The sequence below is a fragment of the Mobula birostris genome, chromosome 9 (assembly GCF_030028105.1).
Source record: "Mobula birostris isolate sMobBir1 chromosome 9, sMobBir1.hap1, whole genome shotgun sequence".
In the NCBI taxonomy this organism is placed as follows: Eukaryota; Metazoa; Chordata; class Chondrichthyes; order Myliobatiformes; family Myliobatidae; genus Mobula; species Mobula birostris.
The window spans coordinates 7,856,208-7,875,379 of NC_092378.1; the positions used below are offsets into that span (position 1 = coordinate 7,856,208).

A 19,172-nucleotide genomic window follows, 5' to 3' on the forward strand; every position below is an offset into this window, starting at 1 on the left:
CCTGTATTTACTAATCATTGTTTTGATCGGAGTTGTTAAGCCCTTGTGCTTTCTGTTTACTCTTACCAAGTTAATTGTGACTGGCACAGGTTCTCCACATTCTATAATTATTTAAAGTGGACTCTCAGTTAGTACTCTTCATAGAGTCCTTGTCTTGAGAATGATTTGTCTCGCAGTCTCACTTGGTCGTACTGTCGATGCTCTGTTGGTATTCCTATGTATAACTTCTGGTTTCTGTCTCTACGTGGGAGTCTACTGTCCCTGCACACCTGGGTTGAGTCATTGCCAGGGCTCACCGTGACAGAGTCTGCTGTTCCTCCGCACCTGGGGTTAGTCCTGCCAGCGACTACCTCATTATTTTTTTAATTCCTATTTTTGCACTTATCCTAATTCATATTTTTCCCTACTGTTATGCATTGCATTGCAGTGCTGCCACAAAAACAACAAATTTCACGATAAATGTTGTGATATTAAAACTAATCCTGATTCTGACTCTAAGTCTAAGATTCTCTTGCCAGTTGCTGCATTCCCACTCTGACATCTCAACTAGTCAGATGTGAGGAAATGAACAAGACAGGGGATGCCTGGAAGAGCTGGTGCTCTCGGCCATTTCAAATCCTGCAGTTGCTAGGAGTTCTTCCCTCAAACCTCTCCACCCCATGAACTTCTTTAAAGTCATTGTTTGTAGCCTTAGCTTGGCTTTTGTCCTTGCTTGTGTCTCTGTGAATTGCTTTGGTTCTTTCCTGCTAAGGGTACCCCCACAATACAAATGCTTCAGTATCTCATTGGTTATCTATTAGTCATGACCAAATCATTTCTAATTTAGCAAAATCCAACTTGACTGCCCCATCCTTTAGCTCATTAGCAACTTTTCATCATGGAAACTATTATGTAATCTGGGTCAAGAGCCAATAAAACTCTTAGAGTTCATCACTCTTCAGGTATTTTTTTTAAGTTTTCTGTCCTATATTTGTGCAAACATTTTGAGTTTATTATCTGCTTATCTAAACATATTTCTTTTTGGGGTGTGGTTTCGCTCTCCGAATATTGCGGCTAAGCAAACTTAATGAATGTCAACCTACAGAGTACAAGGTTAGCACAATGTTATTTTGGACAAAACCACACAGACTGATCTAAGAGACCACATATACATGATTTTACCTCCCTAGAGCATAAGCGAATGTTTGACAAATGTATTCTTTATTTTGTTCTGCTTGCAAAAACCAAGCTGAATTTTTTATTATCGTCTTAATGTTGAAACTCAGAATGCTGGTAGTCAGATAGCTGTGGCATTGTGAATCTTTCAAGATGTCCTTTAAATTTCCTCCTTCGTGCCTTAAACCTGTGTGTTCCAATTCCCTGTCCTACCAAAAAAAAACTTATCTATTCCACCTATGTCCTTCATAACTTTATAAACTTCAATAAAATGCAGGTGGAACTCAGCAGATCAAGCAGTATCTATGGAGAAGAATAAACAAGATACTTCGTCAAGTATCTTTGCACTGTCCATTACAGCACACCAGATTTCCTGGCAGCAACCCTTTTTTACTAGACTTCCCATTCTGATTCCGACATGTCAGTTCATGGCCTCCTCTACTGCCATGATGAGGCCACTCTCTGGTTGGAGCAGCAACATCTCATATTCCATCTGGATAGCCTTCAACTTAATGGCATGAACATTGATTTCTTTAACTTCCAGTAATTTCTCTCCCTCCCCCTTCTATCTTTTTTCCATTCCCCATTCTGGCTCCTCTTTCACCAAATCCATCATATCTCTGTGGTGCCTCTCCTTTCCTTTCTTCCATATTCTGCTCTCCTCTTCTATCAGATTCCTTCTTTTTCAGTCCTTTAGCTTTTCCATCTATCCCCTCCCAGCTTCTCGATTCATCATCATTTCCCCACCCACCTGCCTTCCCCCTCACCTGGCTTCACCTATCACCTGTCAGCTTGTACTCCTTCCCCTCCTCTCCCCCACCTTCTTATTCTGGCCTCTTCCCCTTCCTCTCCAGTCCTGAAATGTCACCTGTTTATTCTCCTCCATAGAACGTGCTTGACCTGCTGAGTTCTTCCAGCATTTTGTGTGTCGCTCTGGCTTTCCAGCGACTTCAGATTCTTTTGTGCGTGTTAACCTCTATAACGTAAAATCCGAGATAAAATCAGAAGATGGATGAGGATATTTAAAAGCTATAGTCCCTTAAGCTGTTGCTAGGTAGATTTCAGCCCTCAATGTTCCAATGAGAAGACACCCAGCTATCCAATCTCCCCTCATGACTACAATCCTCCGTGTCAGGAAGCATCATGAAGAAACCGTTCGGCACTCTCTCTGCTGCTACACGTCCGTCTTGTGGTCTGGCAACGAGAACTGTACTCGGTTGGTGCAGTCTCACGCATCTACAACATGACATCCCAACACTGTGCTCAGTGCATTGGCCAACGAAGGCAAGCATACCAACTGCCTTTTCCACTACCCTTTACACCTGTGTTGCCATCTTTAGGGAGCTTAGGACATGCATCCCAAGGTTTCTCTATACATCAATGCTCTGAAAGTCCCTAACAAGGTTTGACTTCCCAAGGTGCATTAGATGACATTTGTCTGGATTAAATTCCTCCTGCTGCTGGTCCAGTGGAACAGCTGATCCTACTATGTCCCAGTATATCTTCAAATAGTCTCATATGGGGTCATCGTCAAGGGCTCCCCACACCCAGAACATGCTCTCTTCTCGCTGCTGCCATCAGGAAGAAGGTACATGATCCTCAGGACTCAAACCACCAGTTTCAGGAACAGATTATTAACCCTCAACCATGAAGCTCTTGAACCAGTGGGGATAACTTCACGCAACCTCACCTGCCTCATCATTGAAATATTCCCACAGCCTATGGACTCACTCTCAAGTCCTCTTCATCTCATGTTTTGATATGTATTGCTTATTTATTTATTATTATTGTTTATTTACTCATTTTGTATTTGCAGTTTGTTGTCTTGTGCACTCTGATTGATTGCCCTAGTTGGGCAGTCTTTCATTCATTCTGTTATAGTTACTATTCTATAGATTTGCTGAGTATGCCCACAAGGAAATGAATTCCCGTGTTGTAGATGGTGACATGCAGTACACGGTATATGTACTTCAGTAATAAATTTACTTGAACCTTGAAAATACATAGATTTTTTGGAGACCTGTATGCTTTGCTAGTGTACTGTACAAGTGCCCAGTCTAACAATTTGAACATGAGCAGAGAGTTCTTCCAGCCAAAATATGGCATCACTAAAGCTTTATCTCAAAGTTGTCCATGGGACCTTTCTGAGCAGAAATTTGGCTGAGTGATTATAGCAATGCTGAAAAGCAGCAATTTAATCAGCTGTACTGTGCTGCGGAATGGCAAATGCAAATTCCTTCTTCCTACATTCACATTATATTACACTTCTCCAAGTAAAGCTCCTTCAAGCCATCCCCACCGATTCTCTTCACTTTGGTCTGGTACTTTATATTAAGATCTCTTGTCAGGATCCAGCCACTGTGAAAGCAACAAAAGAAGATCTGCCTAGCAACAGCTTAAGGGACTATAGCTTTTAAATATCCTCATCCATCTCTGCCCTGCAAAAGCTTTTGACGTGGTTGTCCATACCAACCTCTTTCCAAGCTTTACCTTCTCAGACTGGTAGGCCAGGTCTGCTCTCCACTGGTGTCCACAAATACAGGAGCAGAATTAGGCCATTCAGCTGATCTATTTCCCTCTCAGCCCCACTCTCCTGCCTTCTCCCCATATCCCTTCATGCCCTGACTAAATGGGGTGAGTACCCTGCTTCTATGCTATTGTAATTCCATGATTATGTGATTTGACTTTAATTTAGAAAAAAAACTAAAATACTGTAAACTAATGCTACATAATTACTGTGGCCAGCAGATATTTGAGATGATCTTGATGAAAACAGCCTCACTGTTGAGATCGCAAACACCAGGAAATCTGCAGATGCTGGAAATTCAAGCAACACACATAAAAGTTGCTGGTGAATGCAGCAGGCCAGGCAGCACCTCTAGAAAGAGGTACAGTCGACGTTTCGGTCCGAGACCCTTTGTCAGGACTTACAATCGACGTTTCAGGCCGAGCCCCTTTGTCAGAACAAAGGGTCTCGGCCCAAAACGTCGACTGTACCTCTTCCTAGAGATGCTGCCTGGCCTGCTGTGTTCCACCAGCAACTTTTATGTGTGTCACCGTTGAGACTCTGTGTATGGTAGGCCGCCCATTCATTTCTGCCGAGACAGAGTTGGGTCCATGGAGACCTGTAAATATTTGAACTTCCAACAAAAGTCGATATTTATCGGACTGGGAAAGCATAAGAGCTCCACAAAGAAGGCTAACCGTCTATTCTTGTTATTCAGATGATATCTGTTATCTGATTGATCCTGGAAACCTGCCATATAGGTCATACCGAGTTCGAAGTCTTATCATATGTTTATACACGGTTTTAATAAAATTAATCACAAATCCAACACTGAAAGCAAATTCCTGGAGGAAGATCTTCATAATGTGCTTCACTTCTGTTATGTTGCATTCTGGGTTGTTATTTATTTTTTATTTATTGGGATAAAGTGTAGAGTAGGCTCTTCTGGCCCTTTGAGCTACACCCCCCAGTAACACCCCAATTTAATCCCAGCCTAATCAGGGAACAATTTACAATGAGCAACTAACCTACCAAATGGTACATATTTGGACTACGGGAGGAAACCGGAGCACCCGGAGGAATCCCTCGCGGTCACGGGGAGAACGTACAATCTCCTTACGAACAGCAGTGGGAATTGAACCCAGGTCACCGATACTGTGTTGTGCTAACAAATATGCTACTATGCCACTCCACGGTAATGTAGTGGTTAACACAATGCTTCTCAGCTTTTACTGGTTTCTCAGTTGGAAAACTCCAGAACTTTTAAACATCATTACAACTAGTTGCTGCAGCATCCATTGCTTGTGTCACAAATTTTACTACGTTCTTCAAAATAATTCAAGCCTGTTAGAATCTTACCTCATTCTTTTCTTTCAGCTTGGTTATCATAACAATCACAGGACAATCCTCTTGCCAGACCATCCTCCAGAAGTCATTCACTGTATTAATCATAGGACCCTGGGTTGCAATGTAGGCCTTTTGCTGACCACCATAACCCTGAAGAATGGACGGAGATACCAAGATTTAAAGGCAATTGTATGACTTGGCATCTAAATTAAAGCAGCATGTGTAGCTATTCACCGATTATTAAGGACCCCCATCACCCAGGACAAATCCTCCTCTCATTGCTACCATCGGGAAGGAGGTACAGGAGCCTGAAGGCACACACTCGGTGATTCAGTAACAGCTTCTTCCTCTCTGTCATTAGATTTCTGAATGGACATTGAACTCATGAACACCACCTCATTACTTTTTTCTTTCTATTTTTGCACAACTTATTTAATTTAATTTTATATTTGTGTGAGTATATATATATATGTTTACTGCAAATGACAATGTTTTCTTCATTATTCTGTACTGCATTGTACTACTGCCGTAAAGACAACAAATCTCTTGACATATGCCGATGATATTAAAGCTGATTCCAGCAATGCACACAATATGCTGGAGGAGCTCAGCAGGTCAGGCAGCATCTATAGAACCGAGTAAACAGGCGACATTTCGGGCCCAGATCCTTCATCAGGATGGATTCTGGTTCTGACTCTGAGCCATTTCTGTCCAATGGCGGAGGTAATTAACACTTATATGCCAAGTAATTCACTCATGTTGTCTTATAATTTCACCCTAATGAAACTAGATGAGAGAATGATGTTAGGAAGTGTTTTTATTGATGGAAGAAACATGCAACAATTAAATCACATATTACAGTTCAATAAGCCTCAAACTATGGCAAAGTCAAAATCAAAAAGTTGGTAATTATCATCAGAGTGACATTACGGAAAGATTCCACTCCACCTTTTGCCTAAACCATTCATTCTACGTCCTCTGGTTCTTTAATCTTTCACCAATGGGACCAGTTCCTCTTTACCTACCACTCATCATCATAAGTCAGTCTGATCCCCAATCAACAACCTGCTTACAAAGAAGAATCATTACCCTTTCCCTAAAGCATTGTATCCAGTCCTAGGTATTAATGGGCTGGACCATCATATAAAGACTCGTCATCACTTTCTTGATCTCTTTGATCTTTATTCTATGCCTCTATTTATGAAGTCCAAAATCTGATATTTTAAACACTCTCTTAAACTGCCTTGCCATTTCAACAATGTATGTGTATATACTGTGCCAGTAGATCTCTCTTTCTCTATCCCTCTCTGTATTTTTTGTGAGAATTGTGTCCTTTGGTTTACATAATCTCTCCTCATCCTTCCAAGTGAAATATAATGCTCTACCTATTTTGACAAAAAATTTAAACTGACACCTGCCTGCCTATTTCACTAACCTGCTCTCTGTCCTCTTGAAGTGTATGAAAACCTCCTCATAATTCATTATGCTTCCAAGCTGTGCATCATTTGGATTTTGTATACTGCACCCTGTATCCTAGTGGTGCAGGAGATGACCTCTGAGCAAATTAGACTCATAGAGTCATAGAAAAGTACAGCACAGAAACAGGCCCTTTGGCCCATCGAGACCATGCTGTACCATTTAAACTGCCTACTCCCACTGACCTGCACCAGGACGATAAGCCTTCAACCCCTACAATCCAGGTACATATCCAAACTTCCCTTAAACGCGGAAATCAAGCTCGCATGCACCACTTGTGCTGACAGCTCGTTCCACACTCTCACGATCCTCTGAGTGAAGAATTTTCCGCTCATGTTCCCATTGATCTTTCCACCTTTCAGCCTTAACCCATGACCTCTGGTTGCCGTCCCACCCAACCTCAGTGGAAAAAGCCTGCTTGCATTTGCCCTATCTATACCCCTCATAATTTGGTACACCCCTGTCAAATCTCCTCTCAATCTTCTACGTTCCAAGGAATAAAGTCCTAATCTATTTAATATTTCCTTATAACTCAGGTCCTCCAGTCCCGGCATCACCCTTGTAAATTTTCTCTGTACTCTTTCAAACTTATTTACATCTTTCCTGCAGGTAGGTGACCAAAACTGCACACAATACTCCAAATTAGGCCACACTGATGTTAGGACCTAAGTTAGGCTTCTCTCATTCACATCTGCTTTCTGTTTGACATGACTGAGGTAACGCTGCTATTGCTAGCCACGTACTCACCCTGATGTAGTTGGCATTAATGTAGGTACTGCTAACTGGCTCATCTTCACTCTTTGGTATCAGGCATACTCTGCTATGTGGATCTAAAACAGAATGTTCAAAACAAAAGAAAACATTTTTTTTGAAGACCATAAGATATAGGAACGCAAACAACAGAAATTCTGCGGATGCTGGAAATTCAAGCAACACACATAAAAGTTGCTGGTGAATGCAGCAGGCCAGGCAGCATCTATAGGAAGAGGTGCAGTCGACGTTTCAGGCCGAGACCCTTCGTCGGTCCTGACGAAGGGTCTCGGCCTGAAACGTCGACTGCACCTCTTCCTATAGATGCTGCCTGGCCTGCTGCGTTCACCAGCAACTTTTATGTGTGTTGATAAGATATAGGAGCTGAATTTGGCCATTTGGCCCATTGAGTTTGTTCCGACATTTCATCATTCCCTCTCAGTCCCATTTTCCTGCCCTTCTCCCCGTATCCCTTCATGTCCTGACTAATCAAGAATCTATCACCTCCGCCTTTTTATTACCTTTAACTGTTGGGTTATGAAATTAATAAATGTAACAAAATTCCCTAGTGACAAGATGTATTTTCCACTCGATCATCAAATCAAGAATCTTTGCTTTAGTGAGGGGCCTTTGACCTAAAACCATAGCTCTGTTTCTCCATCTCTATGATGTTGCCCAACCTCATATTTCATATTGGTCATTTTTTTTTCACATGGCATAGAAGTAGGCCATTCTGGCCATTGAGTCTGTGTTGGCTCTTGGCATCTTACAAAAATGTGTAGCTCGGATGAGTTGAGTTGTTCTCTGATTCTGGCAATCCATTTGCAAACATTTCGCATCCACACAAGGAGACATCATCGGTGAGCCTGTCGGTCCTAGAGTCGGGGGATTCAGAGAATCAACATGGCGGATTGTAACATCGAAATAGCGAGCTGCTGATCTCCCACACTCATTTTTTGTAGGAGTGATCTCTCTGTCCCTTGCTAGTGAGAGAGAGGGAGAGCCTGACTGAGATGTTGAAGTGTTGGGATGGACAGTAGTTTTTTTTTGAAGAACTCTGGATCATGGTCTCTTTGGGGGCTTTGCTATTGCTTGCATGGTTGGGGGAAGGGTGTATGCTTTTGCTGGAGCAAGTCGGGGAAGAGGAAGGTGGGGTTGATGCTTTTGCTGCTATTTGTGAATGGGAAGGGGAGGGTAGCTTGGGGATTCTGTCGTTTCTCTCATTTATTCTTCGGGGTCTTTTCTGTTTCGTGGATATTTGTGAAGAGTAAGAATTTCGGGCTATATACTATATGCATTCTCTGATATTAAGTTAACCGTTGAACCATTGAACCTTTGTACCTATCACTCATTAACCCCCCAAAATCCATCTTGTCTGTTTGTAAATCTAACCACCTGTGTTTCCAAGATTCTGATAGAAAAATATTAAGATACTTGTTGAGCTCAAAGGTGAACCAAAAAAGGTTCGTGTGATCTTGTTCCACAGGGCAATATTTATATTTCTGGGGTTAATTTAATTGCCTGGATAGAACAGATATTGAGGACTCTTATCAATAAGTGATAATTATATGACTATAAGACATGGGAGCAGAATTAAGCCATTTGGCCCATCGAGTCCACTCCACCATTCTATCCTGGTTGATTTATCAGCCCTCTCAACCCCATTCTCGTGTCTTCTCCCCATAAACTTTGACACCCTTACTAATCAAGAACCTGTCAACCTCTGCTTTAAATATACCCAATGACTTGGTCTTCAGAGCCATCTATAGCAATGACTTGCACAGATTCGCCTCCCTCTGGGTAACGATTTAAAGTAATTGCGAGGCAGTTGTGGAGACGTTTCCGCAGAAGGTGTTTGGATTCCAGTACTGATCCCTTGATGGAAACAGGAACTGTCATATTTATAAATTACTGGATGAGTATCTGACGTGTTATACCTAGAAACCCAGGAGCTGGAAATGAGATTAGGCAGATATCACATACTAATGTAATCATTGCACGGAATAGAAGAAGAGTGTAACTTTTTTTGTTGGCATGGTTACAATGAGCAGAACAGTCTACTGCTGTGCATAAAATTCCATAATTCTAAAGGCATTTTAAATGAAATTGACTCTGTTATGTGTTGAATACTTCATAATATTTGAGTAATCTTGCATTAGTTTGTTTGATTAAGCATTCTTGTTTGTTTAAATAATTAATTATGGGTTATGTTAATTGAAAACATCATCGTGCTTAAAGTTACACCCACATTACCGGACTCCCTGTTTTCCTTTGAATTGATTTAATCTTTTGAACTTGCAAAACATAACAGAGTAATAAAGAAACCAGTGAACTTGGACTACATAAATGCATCCGCTTTGCAAACGTAATAAAATGTGATCAGACTCTCTGATCATAGGTATTTGTTTAAATGGCAAACTTTGTTACTTGCTATTCAGTTCCAGGAGTTCCCAGCCTGGGGTCCACGGACCCTCGGTTAATGGCAGGGAACCATGGCATAAAAAAGCTTGGGCACCCATTTTAGGACGTTTATCAGTTGTACTGCGTACGTAAGGCCATTATTATTATTCAGGATCTCACCCATCCATCCAGAATCCTCTTTGACTTTCTACCATCAGGCAGGAGACTCTGATGCATGAAAACAAGAACGGTGAGGATGGGAAACCGTTTCTTCCCTCAGGTCATTAGGCTTCTGAACTCCCTCCTGGATTGCATTCGAAGTGTCACTGGTTAATCTATTCTGTACCTGACAAAATTTAATTATTGCATTTTTGTTTGTTTATGCACAATTCATCTGTAGATTTTATCCTTTCTTTCATAAGATATTGTGTGTTATGTGTACTACTGTGCTTTACACCCTGTTTCAGAGAAACGTTGTCTCATTTGTTGGCATACTGTACATGTATATAGTTACATGACAATAAATTTGACATGACTTGATGTATTGCTATCATTGATCAATATCTGGTTTATTTAAGGAGCTCCTTTTCCTATAGTTTCAGTGCATTCCAATGGATATTTCAGCAATGGTCCTCTATAAACCCTCATTAATTCCTGTGATGACACCAATGTGAAATTTATCTTAAATTTTCCATCCATCATGTAGGAGTGACTCCAACTGTAGGCGCCTGTCTGGAGCAGCACATCATCTAGTTACACCCATGCAGATGACTGTAAGCTCCACAGATTCATATCAATGTATCTCAGTAATGAAAGGGAAATAGAAGCTGGTCCCCACCCTTCAAGTTTAGGTTATTTTGGAAAATAATTCAAACTAAGTTGAACATTCTGTGGGGATTTTAGCTTGTATGTTTTTCACTAATACAGGAGTTGAGAGAGACATTAAGTGTGTCTGAAGCAATATATTGATCCATATTGGATCCTAGAAGGATTTAAAAAAAATTAATTTTATTGAGATACAACATGGAATAGTCCCTTCCGGCCCTTCGAGACACACTGCCAGCAATCCCCCAATCTAATCTAGCCTAACCATGGGGCAATTTACAATGACCAATTAACTTACCAACCGGTACGTCTTTGGACTGTGGGAGGAAACCCACGTGGTCACGGGGAGAAAGTACAAACTCCCTACAGGCAGTGGCAGGAATTGAACCCAGATTCCCTGTATTGTAAAGTAACCACAATGCTACCCTGCCACTCATTTTTCTCACATATATGTGTAAACCTGCAGCTATAATGTTACGTTTAGTCAGTTGAGGAAAGTAATTCTGCAGAAGCAGTGAGTGTGACATTTCATTACTGTCGTTGAAGTTACCAGAGTGACACACTCACTCACTGTGCTTTTCTGCATTGCACACTCTCTGTGGAGGTAAACTCAATGAACAATTAAGTTTTCATCTCCCTTGAGAGTACCTGGTTCCTCTTTGTTGGGCCATATGAATCCATATGTGGAAACAATGACACTTTATAGAATCATAGAAATCCACAGCCCATTACAGGCCCTTTGGCCCACAATGTTGTGCAGACCAAGTAACCTGCTCTAGAAACTGTCTAGAATTACCCTACCGCATAGCCCTCTACTTTTCTAAGCTTCATGCATTCATCTAAGAGTCTCTTAAGAGACCCTATTGTATTTGCCTCTACCACCGTCACTGGCAGTGCATTCCATATACGCACCGCTCTCTGTATCTACTTCCAAGCACCTTAAATCTATGCCCCTTCATGTTAGCCATTTCAGCCCTGGGAAAATGCCTCTGGCTATCCACATGATCAATGCCCCTCATCATCTTATACACCTCTATCAGATCACTTCTCATCCTCCATCACTCCAAGGAGAAAAGGCCAAGTTCACCAAGTTCTGGAGCTGCTCCGGCCTATGGTCAGGCCACACTTAGATCTCCTCCAGTTCGCCTACCAGCCCCGACTAGGAGTTGAGGATGCCATCGTCTACCTGCTGAATCGTGTCTACGCCCACCTGGACAAGCCAGCGAGCACTGTGAGGGTCATGTTTTTTGACTTCTCCCATGCGTTCAACACCATCCGCCCTGCTCTGCTGGGGGAGAAGCTGACAGCGATGCAGGTGGATGCCTCCCTGGTGTCATGGATTCTTGATTACCTGACTGGCAGACCACAGTATCTGTGCTTGCAACACAGTGTGTCCGACAGAGTGATCAGCAGCACTGGGGCTCCACAGGGGACTGTCTTGTCTCCCTTTCTCTTCACCATTTACACCTCAGACTTCAACTACTGCACAGAGTCTTGTCATCTTCAGAAGTTTTCTGATGACTCTGCCATAGTTGGATGCATCAGCAAGGGAGATGAGGCTGAGTACAGGGCTACTGTAGGAAACCTTGTCACATAGTGTGAGCAGAATTATCTGCAGCTTAATGTGAAAAAGACTAAGGAGCTGGTGGTAAACCTGAGGAGAGCTAAGGTACCGGTGACTCCTGTATCCATCCAGGTGGTCAGTGTGGACATGGTGGAGGATTATAAATACCTGGGGATACGCATTGACAATAAACTGGACTGATCAAAGGACACTGAGGCTGTCTACAAGAAGGGTCAGAGCCGCTTCTACTTCCTGAGGAGACTGAGGTCCTTTAACATCTGCCAGACGATGCTGAGGATGTTCTTCGAGTCTGTGGTGGCCAGTGCTATCATGTTTGCTGTTCTATGCTGGGGCAGCAGGCTGAGGGTGGCAGACACCAACAGAATCAACGAACTTATTCGTAAGGCCAGTGATGTTGTGGGGATGGAACTGGACTCTCTCACGATGGTGTCTGAAAAGAGGATGCTGTCTAAGTTGCATGCCATCTTGGTCAATGCCTCCCATCCACTACATAATGTACTGGTTGGGCACATGAGTACATTCAGCCAGAGACTCATTCCTCCAAGATGCAGCACTAAGCATCATAGGAAGTCATTCCAGCCTGTGGCCATCAAACTTTACAACTCCTCCCTTGGAGGGTCAGACACCCTGTGCCGATAGGCTGGTCCTGGACTTATTTCATAATTTACTGGCATAATTTACATATTACTATTTAACTATTTATGGTTCTATGACTATTTATTATTTATGGTGCAACTGTAATGAAAATCAATTTCCCCCTGGGATCAATAAAGTATGACTATGACTGTGACTATAAGGCACGCTCTCTAATTCAGGCGAAGTCCTTGTAAATCTCCTCTGCATTCTTTCTATAGTATCCACATCCTTCCTGTAGTGAAGTGGCCAGAACTGAGCACAGTACTCCAAGTGGGGTCTGATCAGGGTTCTATATAGCTGTAGCATTTCTTTACAGCTCTTGAACTCAATCCCATGGTTGATGAAGGCCATCACAACACTGTCAACCTGTGCAGGATCTCACTGATCCTCCACACTGCCAAGAGTCTTACCATTAATATTATATTCTGTCTTCAAATTTGACATACTGAAATAAACCACTTCACACTTATCTGGGTTGAGCTCCATCTGCCACTTCACAGCCCAGTTCTGCATCCTATTGATGTCCTGCCATAACCCCTGACAACCCTCCAGACTATCCACAACACCCTCAACTTTAGTGTCATCAGCAAACTTACTAACGCACCCTTTTACTTCTTCATCCAGGACATTTATAAAAACCACAAAGAGGAGAGGTCCCAAAACAGATCCCTGTGGAACACCACTGGTCACTGACCTCCATGCAGAACATGAACCATCTACAACCACTCTTTGTTATCTGCGGGCAATTCTGGATCCACAAAGCAAGGTCTCCTTGGATCCCAGGCGTCCATACTTTCTGAATGAGCCTCGCATGGGAACCTTATTCAAGTGTCTTACTTAAATCCATATGCACTACATCCACTGCTCTACCTTCATCAATGGGTTTTGTTACATTCTCAAATAATTCAGTCAGGCTAATAAGGCACAACCTGCCCTTGACAAAGCTATGCTGACTATCGTTAATCAGATTATGTCTCTCCAAATGCTCATGAATCCTGCCTCTCAGGATCTTCTCCAACAATTTCCCACCACTGAAGGAAGGCTCACTGGTCCATAATTTCCTAATACTCCCTTTCTTGAATAAGGGAACAGCATTTGCAACCCTCCAATCCTCCAATACCTCTCCCGTCCCTATTGATGATGTAAAGATCATCGCAGAGGCTCAGCAATCTCCCCCCTCACTTCCCACAGTAGCCTGGGGTATATCTCGTCTGGACCTGGTGACTTATCCAACTTTACCTCATGTCTCCATCACACATGGGAATGATCTCAACGGAGGTTGTTGGACACCCTTGGAAAGTCTGCAGAACTCCCAGCTGCACTCTTAAGTTGTAAACTGACTACAGATATCATACCTGTCATCTCACATTTTCACCTTTTCTCTCATGTTTCTCACTCAATCCAGTTGGTACCCCTCACCTCCTCCTTGTACCCACCTGCCTCCCACCTCCCACTTCATTTCCAAGAGTACATTTAAATCTCACAGCTCTGTTGCAGCCTTCAACAACAGTTCGATCTTTTCAGTGTGATATTGGGATATGTGCTGTGGCCCTATTGTCAGGACTCTGTTTTTGAGTCAAGGGATTGTTGGTAGACAGACCCAGCAGTGACTTCATTCGTTCTCAGGTAACAGCAAAGCTGGTCCAATTACTATCAGTAGTTATAGTCATGGAGCACTGAACCAGGCCTTAGCCCAGTCTGTCCCTGACAATCATGACGTACCATCCAGAGTGACCTGGTAACATTGCAATGTTGATTTACACCCCTTCCAGCAGATTCCAGTCAGGGTGAAAAGCAAAAATGGTGGCACGATAGTATCGTGGTTAGCACAATCCTTTATAGTACAGGCAACCCAGGTTCAATTCCCGCCACTGCCTGTAAGGAGTTTGATGTTCACGCTGTGACCATGTGGGTTTCCTGCGGGTGTCATAGTCATAGTCATACTTTATTGATCCCGGGGGAAATTGGTTTTCATTACAGTTGCACCATAAATAATTAAATAGTAATAAAACCATAAATAATTAAATAGTAATATGTAAGTTATGCCAGGAAATAAGTCCAGGACCAGCCTATTGGCTCAGGGTGTCTGACCCTCCAAGGGCGGAGTTGTAAAGTTTGATGGCCACAGGCAGGAATGACTTCCTATGATGCTCTGTGTTGCATCTCGGTGGAATGAGTCTCTGGCTGAATGTACTCCTGTGCCCAACCAGTACCTTATGCAGTGAATGGGAGACATTGTCCAAGATGGCATGCAACTTGGACAGCATCCTCTTTTCAGACACCACGGTCAGAGAGTCCAGTTCCATCCCCACCACATCACTGGCCTTACGAATGAGTTTGTTGATTCTGTTGGTGTCTGCTACCCTCAGCCTGCTGCCCCAGCACACAACAGCAAACATGATTGCACTGGCCACCACAGACTCGTAGAACATCCTCAGCATTCGTCCGGCAGATGTTAAAGGACCTCAGTCTCCTCAGAAAATAGAGACGGCTCTGGCCCTTCTTGGGAGGAAGCTCCGGGTGCTCCAGTTTCCTCCCACAGTCCAAAGATGTATCATTTGGTAGGTTAGTTGATCATTGTAAATTGTCCTGTGATTAGGCTAGGGTTAAATCAGGCAAAGGTCTCAAAGGGTCAGAAGGACTATTCTGCACTGTATCTCAATAAGTAATAAACAAAAAAAATGGGAAATGTAGGAAACCTTGGGTGATTAAGGATTTTGAAAGTTTGATCAAGAAAGGAAACATATGGCAGGTAAAGGGAAATGGGTTTGAGGGAACCTTTTGAGGAATATAGATACCCCAAGAGACTCCCTCAATCCCAGTTCCCAGAGAGTGTATAGGAGAGCACTTAGGAAGGAAAGTGGGAGAGTAAAAGAAACCATGAAATATCCTTGACAGGTAAAATTAAAGAAAATCCCAAGATTTTATATAAGTATATCAGTGGCAATGAGTAACCAGGGAAAGAGTGGATCCTCTTAGGGACCAAAGGGTTAATCTACGTATAGAGGCAGGTGATGTGGCAAGGTCAGTAGTGGACACTTGTCATGTGAATTCACCAAAGAAAGGAATATGGAAGGTCGTCAGCTCGGGGAGTTATACAGAGGGGACCAGGAGCAGGTTGGCATTAAGAATTCAAGATTGTTTAATGTCATTTCCAGTACACGAAGTAACACAATAATTGTTACTCTGGATCTGATGGAACACACAAAAACAATATAAGATGAAGATCACAATAATTAAAAAAAAACAATAAATATAAATACATAAGAAAGTTTATTTATAGATTGATTGTATGTCCATAAAGTGACACTAGGTACAGGAGTGTCTGTACATAAGGTGACGGACAGGAAATGTTAAGTTAGTGGTGGGGGTGTGGGGGTGGGGTGTGGAGGGGTGGGTTAGTGGGTGGAGGTGTTGGTCAGCCTTACTGCTTGGAGAAAGGAACTGTTTTCGAGTCTGGTCACCCTGGCGTGGATGCTATGTAGCCTCCTCCCTGATGATAGTGGGAGCAGGGAGGGCGGATCCTTCATAATAGCACTAGCCTTTTTCTGGCACTTCTCTGTATCTATGTCCTTGATGGCAGGTAGGCTGGTGCTGGCGATGGCGATGGTTTGGCAGTTTTGACTGCCCGTTTTGGAGCCTTCCTGTCTGTCATTGTGCAGCTTCCGTACTAAGCAGCATGTTCGGATGTTCTCCGACTGCACATTTGCAGAAGGTCAGTAGAATGAGGAAATGTTAGATATGACGGGACACATAAAGGGTATGAAACCTTCAGGGTGGGATGAGATCTTTCCCAGGTTGCTATGAGAAGCAAAGGAAGAGATAGCTGGGGCCCTGAGGAGTTTTGTATCTTCATTAATCACAGGTGAGGTGCCAGAATAATGGACGATCATGAATATTGTTCTTTTATTTATAAAGGGCAGCAGAAATAAGCCAGGTAACTACAGGCCCATGAGTCTTAAGTCAGTGGTAGAGAAATTATTGGAGAAAATTCTGTTGGATCCAAGTATATTTGAAATCCAGGGGCTAATATAGTCATAGTCATACTTTATTGATCCGGGGGGAAATTGGTTTTCGTTACAGTTGCACCATAAATAATAAATAGTAATAGAACCATAAGGAGTTAAATAGTAATATGTAAATTATGCCAATAAAGTATGAAATAAGTCCAGGACCAGCCTATCGGCTCAGGGTGTCTAACCCTCCAAGGGAGGAGTTGTAAAGTTTGATGGCCACAGGCAGGAATGACTTCCTATGACGCTCTGTGCTCCACCTCGGTGGAATGAGTCTCTGGCTGAATGTACTCCTGTGCTCACCCAGTACATTATGTAGTGGGTGGGAGACATTGACTAAGATGGCATGCAACTTAGACAGCATCCTCTTTTCAGACACCACCGTGAGAGAGTCCAGTTCCATCCCCACAACATCACTGGCCTTACGAATGAGTTTGTTGATTCTGTTGTTGTCTGCTACCCTCAGCCTTCTGCCCCAGCACACAACAGCAAACATGATAGCACTGGCCACCATGGAATATGGGATACTCCGTATGGCTTTGTGTGGGGTAAAATACTGCTTCACGAATCTGATTGAGTATTTTGAGGAGGGAATGAATACTGATTCAGGCAGGACAGTAGAAGTTGTCAATATGGATTTTGATAGGCATGTGATAAGGTTCTTATAGTAAGGTGAAATGGAATTAGTGATTTCCCTTTTGTAACAGCTATAAAATGGCTGAATGTGTTGACAAGATGGCTGACTCAAGTTTAGCTTTAGTGTTTGGTTATGCAGGTAGGCCTGCCTGAGGTGATTTACTGGAAATCATATGGCAGTTTCCAGTAAATTGCATATCAGGGGCCTTGCCTGAACGTTCCTGGACTGTTTCAATGACTCTGTGGTTTGAAGTTTTATATTCTTTGTTTTTCACTCGTTTTTGACTGTTTGGGCAATTTGTTCTTTTTACTTTGTGTGTTGGGTGTTTGATGTTTTCTTTGAATGGGTTCCATGGTGTAGCTGTCTGTGGGAAGACAAATCTCAGGGTTGTATACTGCATGCATACTTTGATAATAAATGTACTTTGAATCTTTGAAACTCTGATCTCTAATGGATACTCAAACCTCCTCTGATCTAAATTTTGAACATTGCCTTATATGGAGTTATCATTCATGTGTCGGGGAAATAAGGGAGACCCTGAACAGTATAATGGTAAGGTTTCCTTGAGGGATTTTTGGAGTTTCTCCACAGACTGGATCATGACCAATGCCTGCCAACCTTCATGTCCTTTTATGTCTCGTCAAAGTGCTGGGGCTCCCTGGTGGCTAAAGACCAAGTGGTTAAGAATCGTACAAGCACCACTGCTAATTGTTAATTGCTGATAAAGTATTACTATGAATTGCATTCAATATTGAGCTTGATTTATTAGTGGAGAGTCAAAGAAAGACACCTGAGTTCTGTTCTTGTAGATGAATTAGACTAAATTTGTAACTGCAGTTGGAAGTTGAATTAGAGCTGTAATTAAGAGTTAAACAAAATGATTTGAATTATTACTTTCTTTGTTCTTTCAGTTAGGAGTCAAATAAAGTAACTTAATCAAGCTATTTATGAAGTTGTGTCTTTCGTTACCGACTCGGTTGTTTAAGGTGAATCAAAAGAAACCTTGGTTCTGTTTTGAGACATGCTTCTGCATGGTAGGCTCGTTCACGGGATCCAAAACTGGCTTAGTAATTGGATGCAGAAGGTGGTGGTAGAAGGATGCTCTGATTAGAAATCTGTTGCCGGTGGAATTCCAGGGGGATCTGTACTGAAAACCATGTTGGTTGTGATATTTTGGCCATTCTGTAGCCACGTTATTAGGTACACCTGCTTGTTAATGCAAATATCTAATCAACCAATTATGTGGCAACAACTCAATACGTAAAGGTATTTAGACAAGAGGTTCAGTTGTTGTTTAGACCAAACATCAGAAGAGGAAAGAAGCGTGATCTAAGTGACTTTGACCATGAAATAATTGTTGGTGCCAAACAGAGAGGTTTGAGTACCTCAGAAACTGCTGAGCTCCTGGGGTTTTCATGCACAACAATCTCTAGAGTTTATAGAAACTTGTGTGGGAAACAACTTGCCGCAGTCACTTTTATCAACAGGCTCCCTATTGTATTTCTGTTTTGTCAACAAGCTTCCTATTGGATTCTGCCTTTCATCCATAAGCTTTCTATTGGATTCCATTTCTAAAACACTCCGTCACTTGTCCTTTGAAAATCCAGGCTGTCTATAATTAACCTTAGACAGTCTAAATCCAGGGCTCCCAACCTGGGTTCCACAGACCCCTAGGTTAATAGTAGGGGTCCATGTCATAAAAAAGTTTAGGAACCCCTGGTTTAAAAGAACATTCATTATATTCATCATTTTGGGTTTTGATATTCATGTGACTCATTCACAAATGTGTTATAAATCCTTTCTTCAGCAGAAGGACTAACAGGGACAGCCTTCCTATGCTGT

The 19,172-nt window shown here is 42.4% G+C and overlaps 1 protein-coding gene across 1 annotated transcript in view; it reads right to left on the bottom strand.

Annotated features, from left to right (window-relative positions):
• The window catches only part of LOC140202521 (receptor-type tyrosine-protein phosphatase R-like), a 285,315-nt gene that overhangs the window by 47,198 nt on the left and 218,945 nt on the right, over positions 1–19,172 (bottom strand). Inside the window, exons 8-9 of the mRNA XM_072267467.1 lie at positions 7,232–7,314; positions 5,021–5,158 (exon numbers count right to left, since the gene is read on the bottom strand). Coding sequence (XP_072123568.1) covers positions 5,021–5,158; positions 7,232–7,314 — 221 coding nt within the window. The remainder of the gene's footprint in view (positions 1–5,020; positions 5,159–7,231; positions 7,315–19,172) is intronic.